Raw genomic sequence first — 25,120 nt, forward strand, 5'->3', positions numbered from 1 at the left:
GCAAACTGTCAGTGATTATAAATATTATATGCAATATAGGGAACTGCAGCAGCTTCTACACAGACAGTTGAAGTTGACAGCTGGATTTTTTATTTTCCTATTTTGTACTTATACCATCAGTGTTCTTGTGTTATTTACACTGCATTTAAAACCTGAAAATGTTCCACTACTGGATTCTGATTCACCCTAAATCACAGAAAACATAATATCCTGTATACATAATACACACACAAAGTACTTTCCATTTGCTTATGCTGTTCAGGTCATTGGGGTTTAAGTCACTTACATCTCATATATTATATATTTTAAGAGTTCCAGTGCTTTTGTTCATCTAAGAAAATAAAACTGACTCAAATAACTGACATATTAGTACAGATGTATATTTTTAATCATTTGCAGGTTGAAAATACTACTCTTTTGGTAATGCATTCAAGGCAAATGTATTTGCCTAATTATTTAGTTTTCTTTTACCTGACAGTCTGATTGACACCCCGCTGGTTTCCAGTAATGTGACGTTGACCCGGCCACTGCTTGCATTGAACCCAGTGACTGTAAATGTGGTGGCCTGCCTCTTTCCCAAATACTCATAGAAACCACTCCACTCAGAGTTTGGAGAGAAGACATCCATTGGAACTGCACGGGAGAGAGAGAAAGAAAAAAAAACATACTATTGGCATGCTCCCTATAAAGTTGACTATTTCTTAAACTAAAAGATGCAAGTACATATATTCGATTGAAGACTTTTTGTAGACATACATACATTTTAAAGGTCATGAAAAAGGATGATAGTAACAAAAATCTTAAGGTGACTATTGCCCAGATGCGCTTGGCTGTTTTGTTTGTACACATTTTTTGGATCAGTACCTGCCTGCGTGATTCCCAGATTCATTTAGACATATGACCCATTTTAAACCTAGCTGTTGCAGTTTTCTCACTAAAATTGCCCAACTTCTGTCTTTTCTTGTTTTTCCTCCTCTTGCTGGATTTTCTAACTGAATATATCCAGGAGAAAAATGTCTCCGACGTTTCATGGTATTGCAGCTGAATGTTTTGATTTATTTATTTACTTCTTATGAAACTATGAGAAGTCTTAACACAACTTTTTTTTGTTTTTAACTTATTTCTTGAAGGTCGTTTATCCACACAGTGAGCTGCAAAAGTGGCACACTCTGAAACCTCCGACCTTAATGTTTATGTCTGTCTGGAAAACTTTTGGTTATTCGAGGAAAAGGAACAACAAAACAACAACAAAAACAAACAAACAAAAAACAATCTAACAAACTAAATTTGAAATGGGGCAAAAAGAGGCTCCAGCGAAAATGAAATAATGTTTATTCCACAAACCCCGAATTTTGTTCTTCTGTACGTCTGATTCTCCTCTGCCTTTGGGATTTACTTTCACTCCAACTGAAAATTAAAAACAGTTTAGTTCAGCTTACATGGTACTTAAAATAATAAAAACTGTACATTAACTGCAGTCATGATGGAAAATATGAAATATCTGTGAAAAATCTTTTTACACATTACAATATTAATAGCAATTAGTTTCTCATTTCTGAAACAAGCTTGGGTCAGAAATGTACAAAATAAAACAAGAATATCACTCCAGTTTTCAGACTGAGACTAAAACTCAAGAACACAAATGTCATCAATATGATCTACATTTATCTGCACAAACCAAATACATGTTTGTTACAACATTAGGATTTGAAGGCACTTGATCAGACGATTTTAAAAGCAGTACCTTTTTATTAAAATGAGAAATGAATACCTTTACATAGGGGCGGTTTTCCTGACCATCTCCCATCACTTTTACAGGTCCTGTGCTCTGATCCTCCCGACAGATAGAAACCCTCCTGGCAGGTATAAATCAGAGTATATCCCAACGTAGGCAGGTCCATGGATCGAACATCCACATTACTTGGGGTCTCTGGCTGTCTGCACGAATGAGCTGAGGGTTGGGCAAAAGAAAAAAGATGTGTATGCTGACAACACAATCATCTCCACCAGAGCAACCAACCTGGCACTTTGAGTTTTATTTTTATGAAGACAAATATTAGTTGTATCTCAAGTTGTTTCCTTACCTATGCACTCAGGCTGAGTTCCACTCCAAGTGAGATTTTCCAGGCACGTTCTAGTTGTTGAACCAAGGATGTGGTAATTTTTGCGGCACTTGAAGGAAATCCTGCTGCCAACCTGTTTATCATTAAAACACACAAAAGAACCATTGTTTTAAAGTCCACCTCGGCTTAACAATGGGATTTTATTTTACAATTGAATTTTTTTTACACATTTTCTTCCAATAAATACAATGCTCACACTCCTCTTTCTTGATCGTTCAGATCATCTGTATTGTTTTGGGATTGAATTTGATTAAAAAAATGATTATAAACTGTTGACTTTTAAAAGTATACTTGCTCATTTGCCCTGAACAACTCGCAGAATGCCTTTATGCAATTAGCCGAGCCATTCAACTTGGTTCAACTCTACGCTTTTTTTTTTGTCAGATTGTATCTGTTTTTTTGGCACATCCTCTTATTTGATAAAAGTGGTAAAGTTCTGCTGCTGTTTTAAAAAGGTCAGCTAAATGTTTAATGCAGCCCATTCATCCTGACACCCTTTTAATTTCTCTTTAAAAGTTTTGAATTTAATCTAGAGCACTTATTTTAAGAGTTATTTTAGCAAAACAATATTTAATCATGTTGTTAAAATGAGCAATTTTTAAATTAAATTGACTAAAACTTCCTACTTAGAAACTTTAAAGAAATCTTTTATAGGAAACATATAGTTCTCACCTGGAAGCCCTGGGCCATGATTGGAATACCGTAGGCTGGAGTTCCTGGATCACGACAGCTGTTGAAGGCTGGGTCTATACTCACAAGGCACACAAACGTAAACAATAAGTAATAAATGTTTAATGTTGTTCTTCTTGTACAAGTTAAGGATGGGCTCTGATATTTTACACATAATGTGTAAAAGTGTACAAGTCCTGTGCCCTGCACTTATTATATGGAAGAATATATATTGTTTTATTATTATTTTGTTTAAAGTCATTCCATGATTTGCTATTGATACTAAAAAAGCTGCACAAAAGCTTAGCATTTATACGTCTCATCCATACAGTTTTGCTAGTAAACTTTTAGGATTAAAACAGTCAATAGGTAATAAAATCCATATGTAGTCAGGCCTAAATGTAACTCCCTCAGAAGAGAGATGGGTTTAAAAAAAATTAACCAAGTTTTCCAATATGCACAGGTGATTTAAATAATTTTAATATAATTATTCTTTTATGGTGTTGCACACACTGTTCATATTTCGAAAAAGGTCATATATTGTACATCTATCATGTTTTGGAAGGCAAAACATATTGTGTGTCTTTTCTTTGAGTTACCTATACAGGTTGGTTGTTGACCACTCCAACTCCCATCTGCCTGACAGACTCTGGAGGCTGAGCCCACCGACACATAGGGAGCGTGGCAGTAGAACGTGACCTCTGACCTGTAACAGCAAAAGTAAAATTTACATACAAAAACACAAGGGAATAACAAGAGTGTGTAGGCAAACATTAACAACTATATAGCTTTAAATATTTCATAAGCACATAATGTAAATATAAACAAAACAAAGATCTGATTTAATCACAAACCGATACGAGAAGGCATTCCCCTCTCTGAATCCTCCTCCAGGAGAACCAGGATCACCGCACAGGACAGCTATAAAAACGCAATAACAGTTAGAGCTTTAGCTAAAGTAGATGACAGAGCTGTGCATCAGCCGAACTTTAGTGAAGTGCAGTTTACAGCACAGACAGTCAAGTGACAACTTACGCAAACACTGTGGAACATCTCCTGTCCAAGTCCCATTCCCCTCGCAGGTTAACACAGCAGCTATGGACAACTGATAACCTTGAAAACAGCTGTAGCTAACACTGGATCCCCAGGAATAATCCGTCCCTTCCACCTTCCCAAAAAGCACTTGGATGGGTGGGCCACACTGGATCACTGAAACAAACACACAAAAATGGCACAAACATGATTTACATGACCTCTTCTCAACCTGCGCAGCGTGTTTTAGCACAGGTCAGACAATTTCTTACTCAGGTGTATGTAGATAAATCACACATCTATCACACAAAAACACAAGGATGCCATTTAAAGGGTTTTCACTCTGGAACCCTTTTTTGAAAAATACAGTTTATGAGCTCCTAAAATACTGCTTCCATGTAGATGCACGGTTGAAACAATAACAAAGTTTTACATAATCTAAAAAAAACAGTACTGTGTGAACTGGGCTTGAGTTTACTTTTTAGGCTTCATAAAAACTAACAGGTAGACTGTGAGTTTTTCCTCAATCATTACATTTTTTGGGTGCTCTTTTTTGTCAGACATTGATGGCAATGGTAAATTATTCTTGTGAACAGAAAGCTTATCTTGTTTTTAGATCAAGCAGCTCTGAGCTTTATATCAAATTCTGATTAACCAAATGGATTAATATATCACTGATCCCAGCTTTTCATGATGTTAACGTTGAAGATCATGCTAACCTGTATCCTCAGAGTTCTTAAACTAACCACAAACTAGCCTCAAACATCTCATAATGCCAGTGTATTTTTTCTCTAAGTAGGAGACAGATGGTGTCATGCTCTGTTCACACTGCTGTGATGAGACATGGTGCACACACGCATAGAAAAAAAAACAAAAAACAGCGACAAACAGATACAGACTTTTCTTTTTGGGATACTCGTGACATTCAAAGCCAAAATTAGTAAGATGATGATCATTTCATAAGCTGCTGTGGTTGCCTAGAAACTACAGTGATAAAAAAAATGAAGACATTCCCATCAGTTTAGCATATATATGTGTGTGATTTAGTAACACTGTGGTTTCAAGGCAACAGCAGCAACCTGAAGCAAATTAATCAGCTCACTAATTTTGCCTTTGTATGTCACCTGCATCCTTAAGAAACAATGTCTGTCTCCAAAGTCATGCCCCCAAACAAACCAAAAATAAAAAAGTGTCATCTTTTCATATTAATCATTCTTCACTCTACAGTGCTTTCTGCTTATTGTTAGTCCCACATAAAAATCCACACACCTGCACACAAGTCATTGCCAGTTTTGTAAAGCATGCAGTTCATCATTTTATTGCTTTGTGACTCCGGGAACAATAGCTGGTGGCTGGCCAGAAGCTAACGGGGATTCAAATTAATCACTGTATGAGTGTTTTCTTCTCCATAAAAACAACTTTGTTATTATCGAACCAACTCCAGCTGTCTAAAAATGGAAGAGAACACTCTTATTGACTTCAGCACTTAATATTCAAGGCCAGTGTTTCTGTTCTGTGATGCTTGAAGAACACTTGTGGTTGCAACTGAAGGTTTTTAAACTGTTTTATTTCTTTTCACGTCTCCACATTGTTTTCCTCTTGCATGCTGGTCACTGGACTCCTTTCTGTTTCCATACATTATTAAAATCTACCGAACCTGCTAATCCTTCTGTCCAAGGGTTTCCTCTCTTTCTTGCCCTCCCCGCTGCGGTTTTGGTCTCCTTCTCATGCCTTTTCAGCCATTTTCCCCCTTCCTTTGTTTTTAGGCATATTTCTCTCGGCACAATTCAGCCAGCCAACACATTTTATGAGCCTGATCCTTTTTCTCACGGTGTGTTTACAGGTTTGGGGGCAGGTATTGATTTGCTTCTCTTGATCTTTCCCATCACTCACTTCCTCTCTCACCTTATTCTCTTTTGCATTCTCCTTCTCACCACACTCTCCTTTTTTCCTTTAACATTCACTTGCTTTAATCTCTTCCTTTTTCACAACCCAATTCTTCTTCTCCTAATCTCTGTGTTTTTAATTTTTCCCCCATATTACACCATGCTATCCCTGCAGTTCTCCTTCCTTTCACACTTAAAAGTTCTTTATTTCTGTCTAAATACAAAGAGAATGAAAACAGGAAAACTAAACCAATATGCAAAATGACAAAACTGAGCACTATAGCAGGGAAATTATTAAATGAAAGCGGATAAACAAATGGAAGTGATCTTAAAGTCATTTCCTTTACGTGCTTTCTTATTATTCCTTTACAACTATAATTTTCAGTTTCAGTTTCCTGTTTCCAAGTCATTCTCTATCACCCACAGTATCTTTTACTTCTCTGTTTTAACTCTCTGCATCTTCCTTTGGTTCCCTTTCAGTTCAATCTATCCTTGTTTTCTGTGGGTTTCTTTTTTCATCTCAGTTCAAAGTCTCTGCAACTGAGAGAGCCAGCAGGAGATTTCCTGTTTGTGGGAAGAGGCGGCAGGGAGGAGGAAACATTCCCTTTTTACTGTTGTTGAGAATCACAAGTCTAAACTAGGCTGTTGTACAGTACAGCACATTTTAGTTAATGCATTTTTTTTATTTTACTTTTTGGTTGAGTTTGTGAAGGAACAAAATGTTTTCAGTGAAGAAAAAATGATTCAGCATGGTTACTGTAAGGAAAAAGGTTAATCTTTCTGTGTCTCGAATTACCTGCTCTAACCTTCAGTTCATGTCTGTAATTTCAGTAAATCAGCTCACCTTGAAATACTGTTTTTTTTTATTCCTCTCTAAATTTACCTTGTTTTCTAAGTTTTTTCTGCAGCAATAGCAGAACTATCATATGAATATTTATGCTTTGTCATTGTTCAAAGTTTTTAGGCCAACATGGTAAAAGTTCAACAATTGGTTTACAAAACCCTGCTCATTTTGCAGAATTGGCTCACACTGACAAGTGTCCCCATCCGTAAGAGTCTTTTCAATCAAATGTGGAAGGTTTTGTGGCTGTTGCAAAGCTAGTCTTGGTATAAATTAGCAGCATTTGAATATCAACACGTGAATATGGTAGGCTAACTCTAGAGCATGACATTTGTGATGACATATTTTTTCTATTTCGAAATCCTGATTGTCAACATGCACTTTTGTTTGTGACTCCTCTCTCTCATTGGTGTTGTTCCTGGTAGACTGCTTTGGCTATTACTGAAATGAGCTTCTTCGAAACTTGTGTTTAAAGATTAGAGCAGTTTTGGACTCTTACCTGTGGAACTGCACACACCCACACACATACCCACAGAGCTTTTTCTAAATAGCAACCAGATGCTAAATGACACTAAATACTAACAGTGCTTCTTGCAGGGATAGTTTCTGATACCTTTGCAGCTGGGTTTGGTTTGGTTCCAGGTTCCATCTTTACTGCAGCGCAGAACACTGTGTCCAGTCCCAGGCAGTTCCATCAAATAACCAGGGTTACAGCGGTAGGCTACTGTGTGGTTGAAGGTAAACTCACTTCCAAAATAGATGCCGTTGGCTACAGGGCCGGGGTCTCCACAACTGATCACTACAAAAAGTAAGATAAAAACTTTGTTGGTGAAGTAAGAAATACATCTGTCAGATGATGTTTCAACTGTAGGAGAGCACAGGGGACTTTTTTTGGCATGTCTGTTGTATTTGTTCTTTTTACTATAAATACAGCTTTACTTACTGTGCTTTCAATCATAGAGTGGAAAACATTTTTACATTTCTTCCTCACAGACAGCCTTCCTTAACTCCCTTGATATACAACCTAGCTTTTTTTTTTCGTTCTACCTCCTACATTCTATATCTCCTTTTCCCAAAATGTATGTCTGCCTCCACTGAACTGAACATGTTGAAAGTTCAGACACATACACACAACTTTCCACACTCAATATTCTGCAGTTAGATACCCAATCCATGCTCAGTTTATACCACCATTCAATCTACTTGAAAAGTAACCAAATAAAGAATGAACAGCCACCCCTAATGATACTTTACTGCTTTAATAAAGCCAGCCCACCCTTTTCTAATTTATTGTAATAATGGCTACACTTCATGCTGCTGAAATTTAAAAAATGACTCTAGTAATTAGGTTAAAGCTGTCCTACCAGTGCAATCTGGGGGCTGACCCGTCCACGTCCCATTCGTTGTGCAGTGTCTGGTGGTCAGGCCAGACGTTTTGAATCCTTCCCAACATGCGTAAGCCACAGAGCTGCCGAACGTGATGCCGTCACTGAAGACAATTCTGCCATGTGCGGGGGTTCCAGGGTTACCACAGGACACAGCTGAGAATAGAGAAAATACCAGTCAGTGTTGATTAAAATTAGCAGTTGGTATAAACAATGCTGTCTTCCTCTCGATCTGTGCTGATCTGACGTGACAATAAGATGATCTACCGAGACATACGGAAATACCATAAAATATATCTTTGAGCTATCAAGTCTGACAAATAACTCAGTGTTGTTGAACTGACTCCTAACACTGTGTGGCAGGTAGTCAGTGTTAAAGTTGTGCACTGTAAGTTAACATGAAGCTGCTACTAAATTGACAGAGCCAATGATATCTGACATAGGGCTACTGTTTAAAGCATTAAAAACATACAAAGGTTGGATGCTGCCTAGTTATGAATGCTGGCAGAGGGGGAAAAAGACAGAGTCAGCTAATAGGGCTGGCAGATTTAATATTTGTAGACAAGACAAACGACAGAAGCAGAACTGGTCATGCATCAGGGCTGCAGAGCCAATTTATCAGCTACTACTTGTGGACAAATGTCCTTCCTGACTTGTCTTCAGAAGAACACAGTTTAGATACAGAACATGGTGGGGCTTTTCAAATCTTATTTCAAAGTTCTTCTACAAAACTGAAAGGGACTTTTCAGATTTTTAAAGGTGTGATATTTTACTAGGAGCAGTAGACAAATGATTCACTATTGTTGTTGTTGTTGTTGTTATTAGATCAAGATGAGTTTAAAATATAAAATTTAAAATATACAATTCAGTTAAAATATTAGCTATTGATAACAACTCAACGGAACAAAACTTTAAAAAATCATGCCTATTCCTTTAATATGTAGTGATATAATCCTTATTTTCAGTTTCCACAGTGAAATGATGGACATATCACACTATTAAAATCCATTTTTGGTTCTAAAGATAAAAAAGAAAGGGTCCTTAAAAGCAGACAGGAAAGGTCTAAACCTTTGATTCATTAAACTTCAGTTTGCTGGCAAAGCACATTAACAGAATCTGCAGGAATTAGCAACTAACCACAGCACATTTCACTAATAAGATCATGACAGCTGACAGGCCTAAACAATCAACCACCTATTGATTGGATCCATTTGTTAGGACCCTTAAAAGCTTGATGCTGATCTTTTCATCTAGCAGTGTTGGGGCATGTGTTGTACCAGCAGCCTGTAGATGTGTATGCATTTGTGTGTGGAAGTGTGTATGGATTTCTTTGTGTTTGTGTCTCAGTGATAGATGTCTCACCCTTTCAGAATCAACTTTTACCCACTATTAGCCTAATGAAAAACAACTGTAGACAGACCTAAATAATTAGCCTTACAGAAACATAGACACTGGCACAGGCAAACAGACACACATCTCTGAGGTGTGTGGGTGGTTTTTTTATTATTTTTTTTTCCCCTGAAATTCTAAGACTTGAGGGCTATATTTTCATGTTGGTTTTTCAGTATGTGTAAACAAACCACAACTCAGAATGGAAAAAAGAAATTTAGAGCTTATCTATAATAAAATCTCACAGAGACTAGTAAAGCTACATTCTATAGTTTTGTGCTTATAGCTTTGTTTTCACCAAAAAGAAATAAAATTTAAAGATATTGATTGCTGACAAAGAAATAATATATTAGAGTTCACTTTAAAAAGTTCTGTATTGTAAAACAAAAAGTAGTAATGTTTGCAGCCCTGGAATTTTTTTTATTTTATCTTCAATGGCAGATGAACTTTATTGACTCGAAATGCAATAGATCAAATAGGAGACAACTATATATAAAACTGCAGATACCTGTTTTTGCTTATTTATAGCAGCAAACTTTTTGTTCTTGTCTTTATCTGATTTTTGTATATTAGTGATGTTTTGTCTCACAGTCACTCAGTGATACTCAGATGTACATGGAAACCGTATGACTCACTCCTCAAATAACAACTCATCAAACTAACTGATCCTAAAACAACACAGCAGAGTTCTTGTGCTTTATTCAGATCAATCTTTGAGGAGGGAACTGGAAGGTAACAGACAGCAGCGTGGGACTCCAGTGTCTCTCCAGCACTGTGGGGACCCACTTTAATTTCCCCTAGATTCCCATGGGCCTAAAGAGTTTCTTTGAAAACTGCTGCTATAAAGAATGCACTTTATTAGCAGAACCATAGATGATCCAGCTCATTTGGTTAGGAGCGAGACACTTCAATACTGAACTTTGCATCTGGGCCACACTTACATAAATATGCACAAACAAGTCTGAAACTTAGAATTTTTTTTTAGAAATGGCTAATTCTAGAAACTTCCTTCATGATGTTAATTTTTCTGCTGTGTTATAAATATTCATTTTTGTGAAAAACAATGAAGCATCATGTACGTAGCTCTATAAATGTTTCATATTTGTTTTACAGTCGTGTGAATTTTAGACTGCTGCGTAAGAGCCATACTACCTGAAAGTTGATGTGTTCAAAACTTTGTTGGAAACATGCTGAAACGCTCATTAATTTATGTTAGTAACCGTGTTATCGCCAGTAGCAATCGGTTAAAGGTATTTTGTCTTTTTTTGACTGTGAGACAAGTTGAGCACAAATATAAGATGGCTCTTGCAACTTTTGTTTTAAGTAACCTTTTCTAACAAAGTAAGTAAGTAAGTAAAACTTTATTTATATAAGTACACATACATACATTCATAAGTAACTGCCTCCTGAAATGTATATTTTTGTGAAGATTGGAGCAACTTTGTTGACTGTTGTGGTGTTATTGATTGAGGACAAAAAAGATCAGATAAGTTCAAGTGTAATACATTTGGAGTTTATATCTATCTTACTTCATAAATACTCTATTTATCCCAGAGCTGGCACATATAAGCGATGAGTGAGCATCTCCTATTCTTATAATGTATAATATACAGTATAACATTCATTGCTTGATAATGGCTCAGTTGCTTACTGTAAGTAGTGTGCCAAGAAAACAGACATTGCTGTAGCTGTATGTTTCTAAAAACAGGCTTCACTTGTCATATTCTGAGGCTCAGCTAATTTATATTTTTACAATAAATGCTGAAAAAAAATCGTATCACTCAAATGCACTAAGAATTTATGCAGAAGTTGGACTGGCTCATTTTATAACATTGTTATTTTTTGCTACAATGTTTTAAAGAAACTGGGTTGGGACCCACAGGGAATGAGCTAGGAATAACTTAGTATCAAAATGTTTGACCAAGATAAACAGCTCTCGATATGTTTTGTTGTCACATCACAGTCCCTTGCATAAATAAAGCAGTAGCATTTTTTCCCCAATAAAATAAGGTCAATAAAAAGGATTGTATAAATAGAAATCTGTTTACAGCAGCACAAAAAATATATAATTTGCTCAGTAGAACAATCACTTCTTTGATTCTCAATAATGCAAAACCAAGTGATGTGACACAAAAATAGAGGTATTTTGTCAAAAGTCCAAATTTCTAAAAACTTTTAAATAATCTTTCCATAACCCGATCAGCAGATAACAATAGGAGCCACAAAAGTGGTCATTTTCACATTTCTTACCTTGACACACAGGCTGTGTACCACTCCAGCTGCCATTGTGAAGGCATGTCCTCTCAGCAGAGCCAATCAAACTATATCCTGCCTCACAGCTAAAACGCAGAAGGCTCTTGGTCTTAAATTCTTCCCCTCCCAATCGGGCACCATGGGGAGGGATCCCTGGGTCTCCACATACTCCAGCAACAGCACCTTTAGTGAAAAGGGAAACATTAAGTTAATGTACCAAGTGCAACAAAATGTGTACATCAATGAAAGAACCAAGCACCTCCATGCAATTCAGGGCTGATGAGATGTAAACATATACACCACAGACTAAACTACACCCATTTGGACAGCAAACCTAGTTGAACCAGACACAGGTAATGTGAAGGAAGAGCTGCATTAAGCTGGTGTCTGTACTCCTTTAATGAGTTTGTGAAATCTATCTTGAAACCAGTGAGAGTAAATGTTTCTGACTGGGGCAACTATACCAAAAATGTCTGTATTTTGTATTCAGAATATCAGTTTAAGAGGTTGTTCTGCAGGAATAGCGTTTTTTCCTCTCCATACTTTGAATTTAGTGGCACACACAAGCATGCATACACCCAAATATGCAAACTGGAATATACTTTGTAAGTAGGCTACTCCAAACTATTTTAGCATTTAACATATAAAACTCGTCACAATTTAGGCAGCAACATATTGTTTGGAGGGATTTGTGAGTTTAACCGGGTACAGCTTTAAATGCAGAGTCTTGCATCTCAATGAAGTCTTTAGCTGCAGGTTGGATTCTGCCCTGCTGAGTGTTCTGTTTTGAGGCCAGCAGCGTAAGCTTATTGCATTTCAGCTATTGAGACAGTAGATGCTGAGTTCGGAAATGATCAGTTATACTGTTGTGGGGTCTGTGTAAGCCTACTGCCGAGCAACACTTACAACCTGTTCAGTGAACAAAGATTCTCCCTCCTTCTTACTCTCGGTTGTTTCCTGCACATGCAGAATGAGCCAAGTAACTCTCAGTAAACAGTGGAATGGTAGGCACTTAGTCTGTGAAACAGATGACTCTGAAAGCTCATGCTATGCTTGCTCTGACAGAATGTGTTTGCCCCTTTCCTGGATCAAACAGACTGATCTCACCCGGGACATTCGGATTTCAACCCTTTATCTGATATCTGGGTCGAGTTTGATAAGACTCTATGGAGCAGTGTCACTGAGGCTGGTGCTTAGTGCTGTATCACCTGTGGCTGCTTTTAGGTCCATACTACTGCAACCAGAGATATTTTAGTCTACTACTACTACAAAAAAAAAACAGATTTTAATCTAACAAAAACTTGTGCACTTGTCCAGCAATGTAACTCAAGAAGGCATTACGTTTAGCACAATATTTGTAGGACTATTTCACTGTTTTTGAATTTAACTTTAAATTTATCTCTTGATAATATATATATCAAGATAAATTACTAGAATCATGTTTCAAAAGGTCTTAAAAATGTTGACACATTTTTTTTACCCGTGGTAGTTATTTTTTACAGTATGGAGAGAAAAATGAGTAAGGAGGGCAGTATGGTCACACGGTTTGTTTTTGATAAGCCAGAGGTAGGTAATTATAATCAAGGCTATAAACAGCTTGCTGCAGTTTTTCAGTTATTAAAATGATTAACTGATTTCAAATTATGATGTCTCCTCAGGTGTGTTATTTATGCCTCAGATTGTGGAATTTTTTAAATCTACTCTTGGAATACACTCATGCAGTTAGAGTTTAACTGTGACATTAACAGAAGAAAGACACTTTCAGCCACAGACTCAGTGATATAGGTGGCATTCCTTTACAGTCACAACTTGAATGCATTCACAACTAATATAAAGTCAAAATGTATTTTTTTTTAAAGATGGAGACTTTCAGATACACTATAAATCAGTTCATCACATGTACCTGACAGATTTAGTTAGTGACTGTTAATGTTACATGGCATACATGTAGCTCTGTTTCCTCAGGCAAAAACAAACAAACAAATAAACAACAACAACAAAAAAAAACCTTTTACTTTAACCTACCGTTAGTATGAATCTCGGTCTTTACTTATTTTACAGTTTTGGTTTCTGTATTTGATTGACTTTGCTTAATTTAATTGTGCCTTGAGTGTAGAGTAAAAGCTTAGAGACAAACACAAGGCTGTTTTGAAAACTTATTTTTAGTAGCAAAGTCACATATGGTAGAACTTTTCTATTCTCAGTTTGGGTACACTGCACAAGTAATGTCCACAATATGAATATTGCAAAGATGGCTTGGTCTGCAATAATAGGCTATTATATTTTAAGTGCCATGCATTCATGCTCTGCCTGTCAATAATATACAGTATTTGGCCAATCTGATGGGCTCGCACTGCCCTTGATGCCCACACTGTTTATTCAACAGTAAAATTACAAGTGCATTTCTTTTTTTCTGGTTCTGTAATATTACTGATACACATTTCATTGTTGACAATGTGATGATTTCAAAGTCTGGCCTCATTTATCAACTTGTCAATTCTTGTACAGAGATATTTAAATCTGATAGTTTTCCAAATGAACATCACATTATTCAAACATAGAGCTTCATCTATTAAATTATTTTTACCAGTGCAGTAGGGTGGAGCCCCACTCCACGTGCCATCCTCCTGACAGTGGCGAGTAGTGTTGCCCACAAGGACCCCGCCAGGCAGACAGGAGTACTGCAGCACTGAACCATACGTCCAACTGTGAGTTCCAGATACTGCTGCGTTGGGTGGCACACCGGGGTCACCGCAGGATATGGCTGCAGACATGGTGAGAGATTGAAAGAGAAAGTTAGTGGGGTTTGGAGTGTGTGATTGCATCCAGCAATAGATTGCAGATACATAACTGCATTAGATAGTGCAGCCGGGTTGCTGCAGACAACAGCTAAAGCTGACAACAAGAGAAAGTGAGGGATTATCTCAAGTGTTTGTTGATACCGTGTTTGTGTCAAAGAAAACAGGGCTAACAGAGAAAAAATAAGGGTAAACATTACTTTTGAAATCAGGCATGGTTTGCATCAATTTTCAGCTGGAAACAAACATTATTGTTGTGTAGTTTGTGGTTCAACAAGTTGGTCTTTGCTGATTAATTATTGATAAAAATAATTGATACATTTTTTTGAATTATGAAATAAAATTAGTGAATATGATTAAAATTGCTTTTCTTACTCTATGCAGTCGTGTCATTAAAACCTACCAAAACTGAGTTGCATTGACTCAGTAACTCAAGTCAAATTAAACTCACTTTTGCCGGTACTCATTGAATTCTCCCTTGTTTTTTGAGTAATATGAATTGTTCCACAGTGTTAAAGAAATAGACCCCCACCCCCCCAAAAAATAAAAATAAAAAAATAAAGAGAAACAGAAAATAAATATGTTTTACATAACACATTTCTAGAAGATGCAGCTTTAAAAAGCAAACTCAATTTGATTTTTGTTTTCTGGTAAATGACTTGTCACCCAGGATCTCCCCTTAGCCCCCAACTTGTATTACTCCTTCCCCCTCATTGTCATCACCTCAGCCATCAGCCCTCTCCCCCCAATTTTCCGATAAGACCTTGTTTCTCAAATGTAATGCTCCATGGACAGACACATGTATGTCACCGGAGTCTGCCCCCGTCTTCTGTTTCTGTCTGATGCCTCATCTCTACTTCTCTGTTGCTGTGTCCTCCTCCTGCTCTTCTTTCACCTCTTTGTGTTTCTCCGTTCATCTGTGAATCAGCTGCCTTCCATCACTCTCTAGTTTAATCTCTGTGTTTCTATCTGCCATGAAAGATTCCTAACAAGAACATCTATTGCCTTAAGAGACATATGCTCACTTTTTTTTTCTGCACAAGCATGCACACTAATACACACAACACACAAAACTTTAAGCCTTTTTCTTTCATACTCCTGCCCTTTGTTATGATTACTTCCCTTTCTTTCTTGAACCCTCTTCTCTTCTCTCAGTTTCTCATTCACTCCTCACAGACATCTTGGTGGCTCTTCAAGCCATTTCACTCCTCATATTGCTTTTCTTGGCGAAAATAAGAAAAAAATAAATAGTAATCCATCTGCCTTTGATGACATTTCTGCAGGCATTTCTTTTTTTTCACCGAAATTCAAAAGAAGACAGGTAATTTTCATTCAGATTTTCTTTTCACATATGTCAATATAACTGGCATGAAATTATCTTAAAAGCCATGTACCACTAATCATAAATATAATGGGTCTGCATTTTAAGAGTGTTGTCATAACGCCACTCAGTCAGTTATATAACTTAAAATAATAATAAAAGAAAGTTACTTCATATATTTAAACTCTAAGGTGTGTACTACAAAGTATATTTAATGATAACAAGAATCATAAAATCTGGGTTTTTTTTTCAAGGTCTTAAAAGTAGGTAAATACCAACTCAGATCAATAAAAACACATGCGAATGCCATTATTTAACAAAAAAAACCCAACAAAGTAATGAATACTATTTGCCAAGTAGTGTGTGGAAAACGTAAGTTCTTTCCAGCTGTTCCTATAGAAATTAAATGTCAGTAAAAAAGTCAGGTGCTCCTAATCAAATTGAAATATTGGTGAAAATTGTCAGTCATGTACATTGTTTTTTCTAACGGCTTGACTACAAGGCACCTCAACTCTGTTAAAAATACAGGCATTATATATACAGATAGAAATTCTCCCGTGTCTTCAAGATCCAATAAAAGGGTGTTCTGTGATGTTATATCAAAGTGCTTTGACTAATTAAATGCACTTGATAACCTGATCATCAGAGAATATGCCAGGTTCTATAAAAGCAGAAATTTAGACAGTTTTATTATCTTGAACAATCAGATGAATGTTAGAACAGTTCCAAGAAAGACTATTCAGCAATATTTAAAAAAGCTATTTTTGTTGTAAATATTTATATGATGATTTCCAAACAAATTATGGTCTTTCATCATACAGTAATAAAGCTTATTCAGAAATAGAAAATGTTAGAGTCATCTGACAAGGCTCAGGGAAACCAGAGTTACATCTCAGAATCTGCAGGCTTTACTTAAAATCTGAAATGTTAAAGACAGTACAATTACAGTGAAAAGACTGAACAAACATTGATTTCTTTTTTTCCTTTTTGGGAGAGGTGCCAGAGGAAAGGTTATTCTCTTTAAACAAACCAAAGAGAAGGACTTAAGCTAGAAAATGTACCTGTGAACAATCCTCAGGACTTTTCAAAGGACAAGACTACTCAAAGATGTTTGATCATGATTCATATTACAATGTTTGGCAATGGCTAAATACAGAATATGAGCAGACACAAATCTTACCAACTGCCAATAATTGTGGTAGAAAGGTTAATGATTTGGGACTGTTTTGTAATAACAGAACATGAACATGTTGCTGTGAATAAATCAACCATAAACTTTAATCATGAGTTATATTGTTTTGGTTACTGCCAGGCTGTACAAATGGAAAGATCACTAACATTGTGACATTGCTTTAAAATGAGACAACTTAATGATGGCTAACAACAGTTACAAACATTTATCGAAAAAGTTATTGTGTTTTTGATTGTTTTTGTTCTTTCTTTTTTTTCCTTCTTATGCACGTCCTTTAATATTTAAATTTATTATCTTTTAAGGCTAATGAACACATCTTTTTCCCTTTGAATTATCACATTTACTTAAAAAAGAAAAAAAAACAGCAACTTTACCCACTGATATTTGGTCATACCTAAGCAGCGAGGTATTGGTCGGTCCCACAGTCCGTTATGTTGACATGTGAGGACAGCAGAACCAAGAAGATAGAAGCCTCTTTTGCAGTGGATTGCCACAGTCACACCATAGCTGAAGATTTCTGGGTATCGTAGACCAGACTGGCGCACACCATTCTCCACATGGCCTGGGTCAGAACAGTTCACCACTGCATAGAAGAACAGAATTCAGATTAAGTTATATGTACACAAATGTTTCCCTACTCTATTCGTTCAACCATACACAAGAAGATTTCACACGCCTACATGTTCATTATACCACTGCAAATACTTGAAAAGAGAAAAATCTTTAAACATAAAATCTTTAAACACAAAACACAAATAACATATTTTACTAGAATCTGTCTATTTATTTAGAACTCCTTTTAGAAAAAAACAGGAGGTAGAATAAAAACAATGAGGTCTCAATTTTGAACTTTTATAGGTAAAGACCTTGAGAACAAAATGAACCATTCTGAACATAATGGAGCTCTGAGTGAATCTGTCATGGTCTAACTGTATCACCCTTAACCCTCTTGTTTCTACTATTCCTCTCCTGTTGTTTCCTGTTGTTTTCCTTTACTTTACGTCTACATGTGGCTTGCTGAACTGCCAATTACTCCCCACACCTGTGGCACATCATTTCACTTTCCCAGAAGCACAGTACATTTGTTTTAAGCTTCTCTTCTTCCAACTCTAGTTTGCCAGTATACCCCGTGCAATACATGGCCAGTCCTAAACTCTAGGATAAATAAAGTAAATAAACCTTGATGTATTGTTAAAGGAACAGTTCAGAATGTTTGAAGTGGGCTTCTGTTGAAAAGGTGTGAACAATTAATGTTTTACCTGTTGTAGAAAATGCTTTGAATGAGCTCAGAATGTAGAAACAGAGTTTGATGAACAAACATCTAATCTGATGTGGGCCCACAACCAAAGTGGATTTCTGCCATCTTAAAATAGCTCCAATCTCAAGAATGTCTTAGTGGTTCATACAAACACAGTTTACTCCACCATCAATGTTACAAAGCATGGTTATTCCAGCAGAAATATTATGATGTTCCTCCTGGAAATGCCTCAAGCTAGTTGTAGCACCAAATGTGCTACAGCTAGCTGCTGCTGCTACTATTTTTACTTGCAAATATCCATGAAATTCTTTGTAAATAACCATGAAATGTATGGCATGTAAGGACTTATAAAGCAGCATTCACATGACCTGTGATGAACCTTTGCAGATTGTTGTTGTTTAAAGACAACAGCAATACACTTTGGTCTGAGCTAAAAACTCTGACTAGTTTTTAGCTTGTAAATATAGACAGCATTAAACTCCTGTTTAATTCCAGCTCTCCAAAATTCACAAAGCTATCTAAGTGAGGTAAGATATTAATTGTTCAGAACCTTTCTACAGAACCCACTTTAAAAGATCTGAACTGTCAGTTTAATCTGTGTTATAGTCATCTGTCTGGTTACTCACAGATTTTTAAAAGATTGTTCAACTTCTTGCTATTCATAACAGCCTAGGAACACAGCTAAATGATAAAGTAAACATTTTATAATATTTCTGTTTCCTGTCACTTATTAAACGCTAGGACTTGAATTTCAGATTGTCCTTGTTGCTCATTCCAGGGTTTTCTAGACTTCTCTTTTGTCACACTCCGAACAGTTTTCTGGAGTTCTTTTTTGGATGGCAGTCCAAAAGGGGTAGAGCATGATTTTCCACATGCCACAGGAGACACTGACATTCTCTCAAATTCTGGCCTATGGGGGAGATGACTGTGTGAGTGAGTAAGTGTGTGTATGTGTGTTTGGCACCCTATGGGAATGGAGAAAGTTTCAGTCTTATAATTGACAGCTGCTGCTGTGAGAAAAAAAACAAGAAGGGAGGGAGGCAAGGAGGGGATAAGAGAGAAAAATCAGAGAAGATTAAGAAAGTAAGCCACGATGAATTCCTTCGATGGAAAACCTATGTTAGCAGCTATGTGATATCAACCGTTTAAAGTGTGTAGCGGCGTGTGTGTGTGTGTGCGTGTGTACGTGGGTGTCCAGGCAGTNGGGGGGGGGGGGTAGCTACAACTGGTATACTACGAGTGGTCTGAAGTAGTTGATGGTGTAACAAACAGGCATGGTTAGCTGAGAATAAAACCATGTCTCATGACAATCCCCCCCCCAAAAAACAAGAAAAATAACAACAACAACAAAAAGACAACTAGACTTCTATTCTGTAGTTGACAGAAAAAAAAAACAGGATATTTGACTCGTCCTGTTTTTTTTTTGGATTTGCCATGTTCTAGATTACTGAGATTCTACACCAATATGTCTCTGCTGGACATTTATCCAGCTGTGCATATGCATGTAAAAGTGTGCAAGTTTATTTAACAATACCCACACACACTACGTAATAATTGTGGCTGAATACAACTCACTCATAAGGGTATGTGTCTGCACTGTAAGAATTCAGTTTTTTTTTTATTTTAAAGTTCAGCGAAAGGTGATGTTCATATAATATAGCTAAAAGCAAATTCATCCAGCAAATGACTGAATACATCAACCCCAATATACGTTTATGTTTTTTGTGAGAAGAACTTAAGTTAACAGCTACATCTTCTTGCTCATACCAACAGATAAAATGAGGTAAAACACAATACCTTTTTTATCTAATCTCATCAGGCTGAAAAATAAAGTCTTCTTAAGATCTGCATGCATATAACTTTGTGTAACATATATGTTTGTAACCTTTGCAGACAGGTAAAGGGCTGCTCCACTGCCCGTTGAGTCGGCACTGAGCACGAGCATTTCCACTCAGGATGTAACCCTTATTGCAGGTGAAGTTGACTACATCATTAAGGTTGAACTCGCTGCCGTTGGTTCGCCCATTGGCTGGATTTCCTGGGTGACCACAAGTGATGGCTAAGAAATCCAGAAACACAAGAGAAGATGGATGAAAATTTTGATATATACATTTAGCATTTGCGTTTTTCTTCCACCTGATATTTTGTATCCAACAGTTTGAGATAAAATATAGCAATAAAATTCAAGTCAACAAAGGCAAGACATTGATATCATGTGTACTTACGGACACAGACAGGTGTTATTCCAGACCACCGATGGTCCTGCTGACAGATTCTGACAGATGTGCCAATTAGTCTGTATCCTAACATGCACTGGTATACCACTGTGTCACGATAACTAGATCCATCTCCACTAATGTGGCCGTTGACTATAGGATCTGGAGAGTCACAGTGACCAGCTGAAAGAGACAAAGTGACACATTCATATGTTGATATTAAGAACTTTAACTCTAAGCTTGTTCAATGCTTCTTAGGGCATGACTTTAAAATATTTCGAACATTTCAATACACAAATCTCTGATAGCCTTGGCCTTGAAAACAGTGCATCTGCTAATTAGTGTTTAAACTCTGAAGAATGCAGCAATTGCACATGCACAAAAGGTTTGTTAAAGTTACTACATTTGAACAAATTGTATGATTTTCCTAAGCAGCCTTGGACTACCATATCCTTTTATGACTTCTAGAAACTTTAACACTTAAGAGATGGCTGAGAAACAGTCACTTGCATTCAACAACTTTCACCATTTAAACAAACCATTACCTGTGTTTAAAAGCCAGTCCTAGATCATGATGCAGTCACTGACTAAAAGTACGTTTTTTTTGTTTTGTTTTTTTTATCTTATTTTGGAATTGTATAGCTTCTAAAATTACTAAACAAAGCATTCTTAAATAATGATGCTGTGAAATAAACATTTAAAGGATTACTTTTTGAAAATTGTTCTTTTTCTTATAAATGTTCAGATATTTCTTTTTTACCTCAACCATGAACACCAACTAATTAATATCTTTGTCCAGCTATCTTATCATAAGAATGTTGCTAAAATGTCCAAAAGTAAATAACTGGGTAATCACTATATTTAGTTGTCTTAATGCACAAAGTGTAAATTATTATAATACAGCTTTCCATTGTTTCACACTGATATAAATTTACTGTAAAGAGACAAAGTTTTTCCAATAAGTGAAGATGATCTGATTTCAAAAATGCATAAAGTTCCAGATTAATAATTTTATCACAAACTGAAAAAGTAGTATTTTAAAAACAATTTGCTATCCTCCAAAAGCACACTAATAATATGTTGTTTTGGATGGAAGCATGATGGCTAGATGGAGCTCTTTCAGCCAAGGTCTTGATAGGAGCGCAAACCTGAGTTGAACAAACACACGTCCTATCATTCATGTATGCCCCTTGTATACCAGGCTCACTGTCTAGTTTCAATTGGTGACTGATGCTTGCAGTTAAACTCCCTCTGATTAAAAAAGGAAAAAAAAAACATTAAGTAATACAAGCCATTAAAAATCATTTGTTATATGCAGCGATGGTGCTTTATTCATGTTTGAAAAAAAAAAAGGTCTAAACTCAGTACATCTGATGGCCATGGTAATGGGAGTTTAACTACATTAAACATATTGCAAAAATACCTTGCCTATGATTGCTTGCATAATAGTTTCCAAGGAATATTATGAAAGTCAGAAAACCTTAGCTGTAAGATTCCTACAGTTGCATGTAAATGTTTAGCAAATCCTGAGCACAGATTTTGTTTATGCTAATAAGCTAAGTGAGTATGAAGAAAAAAAGTTTCCAAACTTTGCAGGTAAAAATGATAAACAATTTCTAGTTTTAAAACAAACCACTAAATTATTTTAGGTTAACAAGATTTTGCTAAAATAACAAGGAAGGAGCAGTATCTAAGGAACTAAGCATGTAGTGCTAGTAGTGTTTACCTTGCATGAACCATTGAACAAATTTAATCTTGATTTCAGGTCATCAGTAAAATTACAAATTAAAACAAAAAAAGATTTATTTTTTTAAATTAGAGTCATGAAGTTATAAAGCTTTTGGACTATATCCAACAAAGATATATTTGGATAACATAAATAAACTTTGGAAAAATACAGTCTTTCAAAATGTATTGAATTGATTCATCCTTGAGGCAGACAGTGGCATAGATACACTTCAGTCATTTATGCAGCAACTGATCAAATTTAGTCCTAATAAATTGTAGAAAAAATACAATTAAACTAAAGAATAAAACCTATAATTACCTGGAATATCAGATAAAAATGCTTTTACAGCAGGTAAATGATTAAACTCAAGAAAAGGTTTATTTACGCCTGCTTAAAGAACCCTTAAGGAGCCATGCATGCAACAAGATGGGACAAGAAGCTCACAGCCGTAAGAACCTTTAGAGGAAACAATATATGGAAATAGTTTTAACAAAAAGCAGCTATAAAAGTGTTGAAAATTTGCAGAAATAAAAATACATCTCACCTAATGATTGATAGTATGCAGAATGGCTTTTAAACAAGAATGTAAAATAAATAAATAAATATTCAAGAGATTATTTATGTATGGTGCAAAAGGCCAAAGTTAATGTATGCTGAGGATGATACTTTAATGAAATTACTCAGACAGCTTAACACATTTCATCCTTGATACGTCTGACTTTGTCTCTGTGTTTGATAATTCAGACATTTAGTTCACAGAAGATGTTTTCACTGTTGATCAGATTGTTAACTTTTATGCCAAGTTGACATAGTATAGACATTGGAATAACATACAATCCCATTTCACAGATCTTACCTAAACATCTTGTTTCTGCACCACTCCACAGCCCATCAGCACCACATTCTCTAACATGGGACCCTACCAGCGTGTAGCCATGATTACACATGAAGATTGCAGTTGCTCCAAATGTAGTCAGTGTCCCAAGTTTGGTACCAAAGGGTGGGGAAGGAAGTTCTCCACAGGAGATCACTAAACAATAAAATTTAAATATTGTTATAAAAGATATAATTGAAAAAAAAGTTGAAATATTACTGCATAATACTGTGAGAGACCTACTTTTATCAAATATAAACTAATCTCATATTAAAGGACAACTTAAGAAAGTCACTGTTGTAATATTATCCAATTCCTATGAGGTGCTTCTACTGTTACCTTGTTTGGTCAGCTTAAATAAATAACTTACTTGAAAATCTAGCTAAATAAGTCACAGTTCTAGTCAACAACAAATTTAAAATGATAACATTTAACAGACCGGGTACACATTTCATCACTGGCATTTCATTTACAACACGTAATGCAACACAAAAAGATTCTGCATTAGAAAGTTTTCAGAATCACACTGTTCTCACATAAATTTGCCTTAAGAAATAAGCAGCACAGGCACAACGCAGAGTATCACTGTCTTTTGTGAAAACACAGTCTTTGACTCCTACCGACATGTACCCCACATTCAGGATGTACGAGCTGTATTCTGCATAAAAACAGTTGTCAAAGTCCCAAGATAATCTGCAGTGGTTTTTATCCTAAGGCATTTCAAATCATATACAGTATACCCCTGGTAACTCATATAAAAGAAGGATTAGTGAAGGAAAAGGAAAAACATATGTACGTGCACATAAGCTAATAAAAAAAGCATCTGTACTTTTCAGCATATCTCTGATTTTTCAAAGTATGAGGATGTGCAATGTTTTTTATCATACAACAAAAAAAGAAGAAAAAAAAAGCACAGACCTAATTAAAACAACAAAAGCTACCAAACAGAGTAACTTACTCTAATTTTTCCATCTGCAGTGCTTGTGGGTATGTTATTTTTTTATAACTAATGCGTGACAGGTTGTAGAAGTAATTGCAGAGTATTTTTATCTATTGTTTTTCTTTCTGTGTACTATATGTCGCCAGCTCATACTGTTGCATCACTGAATGTTTGAGTGTAATAAGGTATCTTTTTCTCTTGTTTCATAGGGTTACTCATCTCTAAAATGAAAGTTAAGATAAATAAAATAACTGTATTTTAGCAGTATAGAACACAAGTGGACAAAAAGTGTTTCAAGCACATGATTATGTGTGTGTGTTATATAGAAATTACACACATATGTAATAATGCAGCTAAAAATATTGATATTTTTAAAGCCAAACCACAAAGAAAACTTTATATGCATTAAATATTATTTTAGTGTTCATGTATGAATTAAAACTTACTTTTGCAAGTAGCTGGATCATCTGACCCCTCCCAGGTCCCATTGGCAAGACAATGAAGAGTCCGATGCCCAACACTCAAATAATATCCTGTTGAGCATTCCAGCATCACCACAGACCCAAAGTCTCCCAGCCTACCAGAGAGTAGGCGGTAGGTCATATGATCCGACAAGGCACCTTCAATGCTGGAGCAATGCACAGCTGTAAAAAGTGGATAAATAAATATTTTCATTATATCTGAGAACTGTTCCAGACAGTAGCAAAAATGAAAGTAGATGGGGTTCTTTTTGTTTGGTTTTCAGTGAACATGAAGATTCCAATGGAAACTAGAGAAATTGCATTTCCTGCAAAAATGCAGTGTGAATGCTTTTTTGCTGAATGATTTGACTGAAAGCTGCTGAAGAAGCTGAAACTAGGCGGAACAAACCCTTAAAACTGCAGAAAAATGCTTAAAAGTAACAGAATAATCCTTAAAAATAACAGAACAATACTTAAAATTAGCAGAATGATCCTTAAAATTGCAGAACAATCCTTGAAACAGCACAAGAATCCTGAAAAATAGCTGAAAGAACCTTGAAAACATCCCAAAAAGCAGAACAGAACCTAAAAATAGCAAAACCTTAAGAACGCCTGAAAGGACATTAAAACAGCAGAACTATTAATAAAAAAGCAAAAAAATCCTTAAAAACAGCAGAACAGACCAGTAAAACTTCAGAACAAACCCTTAAAACAGCAGAACAATTTATAATAACACCTTAACAACCCTTAAAA

General features: G+C 36.0%; 1 protein-coding gene across 1 annotated transcript in view; it reads right to left on the reverse strand.

The window, feature by feature from the left end:
- The window catches only part of LOC108237370 (CUB and sushi domain-containing protein 1), a 390,396-nt gene that overhangs the window by 15,154 nt on the left and 350,122 nt on the right, over positions 1-25,120 (reverse strand). The window contains exons 54-70 of the mRNA XM_017418738.3: positions 24,353-24,550; positions 22,949-23,122; positions 20,373-20,546; positions 20,033-20,206; positions 17,284-17,472; positions 14,166-14,342; positions 11,576-11,761; positions 7,916-8,092; positions 7,165-7,350; positions 3,828-4,001; positions 3,647-3,713; positions 3,392-3,498; positions 2,796-2,869; positions 2,085-2,196; positions 1,772-1,951; positions 1,345-1,407; positions 472-633 (exon numbers count right to left, since the gene is read on the reverse strand). Coding sequence (XP_017274227.1) covers positions 472-633; positions 1,345-1,407; positions 1,772-1,951; positions 2,085-2,196; positions 2,796-2,869; positions 3,392-3,498; positions 3,647-3,713; positions 3,828-4,001; positions 7,165-7,350; positions 7,916-8,092; positions 11,576-11,761; positions 14,166-14,342; positions 17,284-17,472; positions 20,033-20,206; positions 20,373-20,546; positions 22,949-23,122; positions 24,353-24,550 — 2,574 coding nt within the window. The remainder of the gene's footprint in view (positions 1-471; positions 634-1,344; positions 1,408-1,771; positions 1,952-2,084; positions 2,197-2,795; positions 2,870-3,391; positions 3,499-3,646; positions 3,714-3,827; positions 4,002-7,164; positions 7,351-7,915; positions 8,093-11,575; positions 11,762-14,165; positions 14,343-17,283; positions 17,473-20,032; positions 20,207-20,372; positions 20,547-22,948; positions 23,123-24,352; positions 24,551-25,120) is intronic.

The sequence above is a fragment of the Kryptolebias marmoratus genome, linkage group LG15 (genome assembly GCF_001649575.2).
Source record: "Kryptolebias marmoratus isolate JLee-2015 linkage group LG15, ASM164957v2, whole genome shotgun sequence".
In the NCBI taxonomy this organism is placed as follows: Eukaryota; Metazoa; Chordata; class Actinopteri; order Cyprinodontiformes; family Rivulidae; genus Kryptolebias; species Kryptolebias marmoratus.